Source organism: Lactuca sativa, chromosome 2, assembly GCF_002870075.4.
Source record: "Lactuca sativa cultivar Salinas chromosome 2, Lsat_Salinas_v11, whole genome shotgun sequence".
Taxonomy (NCBI): Eukaryota; Viridiplantae; Streptophyta; class Magnoliopsida; order Asterales; family Asteraceae; genus Lactuca; species Lactuca sativa.
The window spans coordinates 177,433,183-177,436,221 of record NC_056624.2 but is presented as its reverse complement, the minus strand read 5'-3'; the positions used below and the strand labels follow the sequence as shown (position 1 = coordinate 177,436,221).

At 38.9% G+C, this 3,039-nt stretch overlaps 1 protein-coding gene across 1 annotated transcript; it reads left to right on the top strand.

Annotated features, from left to right (window-relative positions):
* The first annotated feature begins 393 nt into the window (after positions 1 to 393).
* On the top strand, positions 394 to 2,830 carry LOC111902739 (beta-1,4-xylosyltransferase IRX14). The gene is made up of 3 exons (XM_023898548.3): positions 394 to 1,595; positions 1,669 to 2,226; positions 2,317 to 2,830. Exons 1-3 carry the CDS (start codon positions 844 to 846, stop codon positions 2,552 to 2,554), a joined length of 1,548 nt encoding a protein of 515 aa, XP_023754316.1. The 5' UTR covers positions 394 to 843; the 3' UTR covers positions 2,555 to 2,830.
* Positions 2,831 to 3,039: the final 209 nt, after the last annotated feature.

The following is a 3,039-nucleotide window of genomic DNA, read 5'->3' as shown; positions in this document are numbered from 1 at the left end:
TGTTTGGAAAAAATGATAGATCTAGTCAAATTTCTTGTAACCAATCAGCTTCAAGCAATTCTCTCTCATATCGTCAAACCCATAGGGACCCGAGCGCTAGGGGGTAGTGCTCCTATTCTTTGGCGAACCTTAACGACTTGACTCCGTGTAACCTAAATATCATTAAGCTCGTCACTTGTTAAAATAATACCTATGCGACATGGTAACTAGTTAAAAAGTGATAAATCTGATAAATTATCTTTATGAAAAAAGCTTTATAAAATCATGACATCAAAAATGATGTTATGATAAAATCATAATTTTTAGACAATTTTTTTTGTTTCTTTTTAATAAAATAAAAAATATTACTCTTTGTTGTTAATTAGTAATTATAAATTCTGTGTTTGTAAAAGAAAATTCCTAAATGAAAGGTACGGACAGCTGGATTTACTCCACCTTCTGCTCAAAGAAGCTACACTGTGTCGGAATATGGAACGCCGATATCTGATGTTGTAAATCGGAAACCCTTTCTTCTTCGCCTGGAAAGAGAACGACTCAACGACCCCAGTTCGTTGGCCGACAATTCTTCCTCTCACTCCATACCTGCCGTTGAAATTCAGATATGAATTTATAATTCGACAAAACCTATCAGATTGATCCTTAGATTCAAAGCATCTTATTTGATTTGTACAATTCAACAACCCTATACCAAGTTAGCTGAACCCACCTCCATCATTCCCTCAACATATCACCATCTTATGCAACAACAATCGGAATCATCTCTTCAAGCTTCAAGGATCCAAACCCATCTGCATCTCTTTGTATAGCATTCATAGAGAGAGGGGGGGAATCAATTGGAGTCAGATGAAGTTTCAGTTATTGCAGCAGGGCCACGCCAACCGTGGCCGGAGCAATAGCTTTAGAGGCGTATCGCCGTTAGATGCATCTGCTGATGGCGGCGGCGCTACGAAATCTCCGGCGGCTATTTTTTGGATAGTCTTCCATTGTCTATGCTGCCTTATTTCTCTTGTCCTTGGATTCAGATTCTCTCGTCTTGTTTTCTTCCTCCTCTTCTCAAATTCGTCCACTAACAATCTCTACACCTCGAGATTAACTTCGCCGTTTGCCGCCGATATCGCCGAATCCCTCTCTTTCACTACTTCTCTCAGAAATATCTCACCACCGCTGCTCAATAAAACCGATGCTGTTACGAGTAGTAGCAGGGTGGTGGTTGGCCGGCACGGGATCCGGATCCGACCGTGGCCCCACCCCAACCCGGAGGAGGTAATGAAAGCTCACAGAATCATGGAAACTGTTCAGCGGGAACAGAAGGTTCAGTACGGGATTAAAAACCCTAGACCTTTGATTGTTGTCACTCCAACTTACGTTCGAACTTTTCAAGCTTTACATCTAACCGGATTGATGCACACATTGATGAATTTGCCCTACGAAGTCGTATGGATCGTGGTGGAAGCTGGTGGCGCCACCAATGAAACGGCAGCGTTGCTGGCAAAATCGAAACTTCAAATCAAGCATATTGGGTTCGAGAAGAAGATGCCCATTTTTTGGAACGCTCGTCACAAGCTGGAATCCGAGATGCGATTGCAAGCTTTAAGGTAATCATTACATATTCTATTTGAATTCAAATCCAAGATCAAAATTTAATAGATGTAAATCTTAATGATCCAGAGTTGTGAGAGAAGAGAAACTAGATGGAATTGTTATGTTTGCCGATGAAAGCAACATGCATAGTTTAGAACTCTTCGATGAGATCCAAAAAGTGGAATGGATTGGTGCTGTTTCAGTAGGGATTCTTCTTCATTCCAGTCATTCTAACGAAGACCCTTTTGAGGTTCAAAAGAATATAAACGAACCAGACAACAACAAGAAATCACCATTGCCAATCCAAGGTCCAGCTTGCAACTCATCTGATCATTCAATTGGGTGGCACACGTTTAATTTTTCTGCATATGAACAAAAGAGTGCAAATTACATTGGTGATATGGCAATCGTGTTGCCCCAAAAACTGGAATGGTCTGGATTTGTAATGAACTCAAGATTAGTCTGGGAAGAATCTGAATTCAAACCTGAGTGGATCAAGGATTTGAACGAAGTTGATGAAATTGAAAATCCTCTTTCTTTGCTTAAAGACTCATCAATGGTGGAACCATTAGGGAATTGTGGGAAGAAAGTGATGATGTGGTGGCTTCGTGCAGAGGCTCGTGCAGATAGCAAATTTCCTTCTGGGTTAGTCTTCTTAGTTCTTCCTCAAGTTACAATTCAAGATTTTCTTTCTTGTGATTCTGTTGTTGAGATTTGTTTCTGATTTTGATTCAGGTGGATAATTGATCCTCCATTAGAGGTGACAGTTGCTGCAAAGAGAACACCATGGCCTGATGTAACTCTTGAAATTGCATCCAACAGTGAGAAAGTGATGATGACTGGCAATGGCATTCAAGAAAACTCTCAGAAGAATCCTACAAAAACTCGAACACCAAAATCAAGACGAAGTTCACGAGGGAAGAGAAAACATGAAGCTAAAAACACAAATGTCCATGAAAGAAGTGAGAAGTAGCTAAGCCTCTTGATTTGATGCAGAATATGCATGGCAACTATTCGAGATAACATGAATTCAAGATTCCAGAGTGAATTCAACTATTCTTTTTTTAAAGTTTACGATTTGATTCAATATAATTCAATTGGTTGTATTAGTTTTGGTTTTGGTGTTTGGTAAAGGAAGCTTGTTATAGTCTTTTTGCTTATTCTGAGGAACTTAAAAGTTAAAAGATTTGTATCCATAGATCGCAGTTGGAAAAGTTTCAAGTGGTTATAGTTGAAAGATTAGAAAATACTATCTTGCATTCATGCCTCAAATTATCATACTACAAATATATTGAAATTCAATAAATATATGGGATGGAGGAAAAGTTAGATGCAGAAACTCTTACTTCTATCCGAGATTTTTTTCATAGGAGCATAACTCTAAACGAACCGAATGAATAGTGAATCCTTGTTGCTTGTTGAACTATTTGACATGATGTTCGTTTATCTGATAAACGA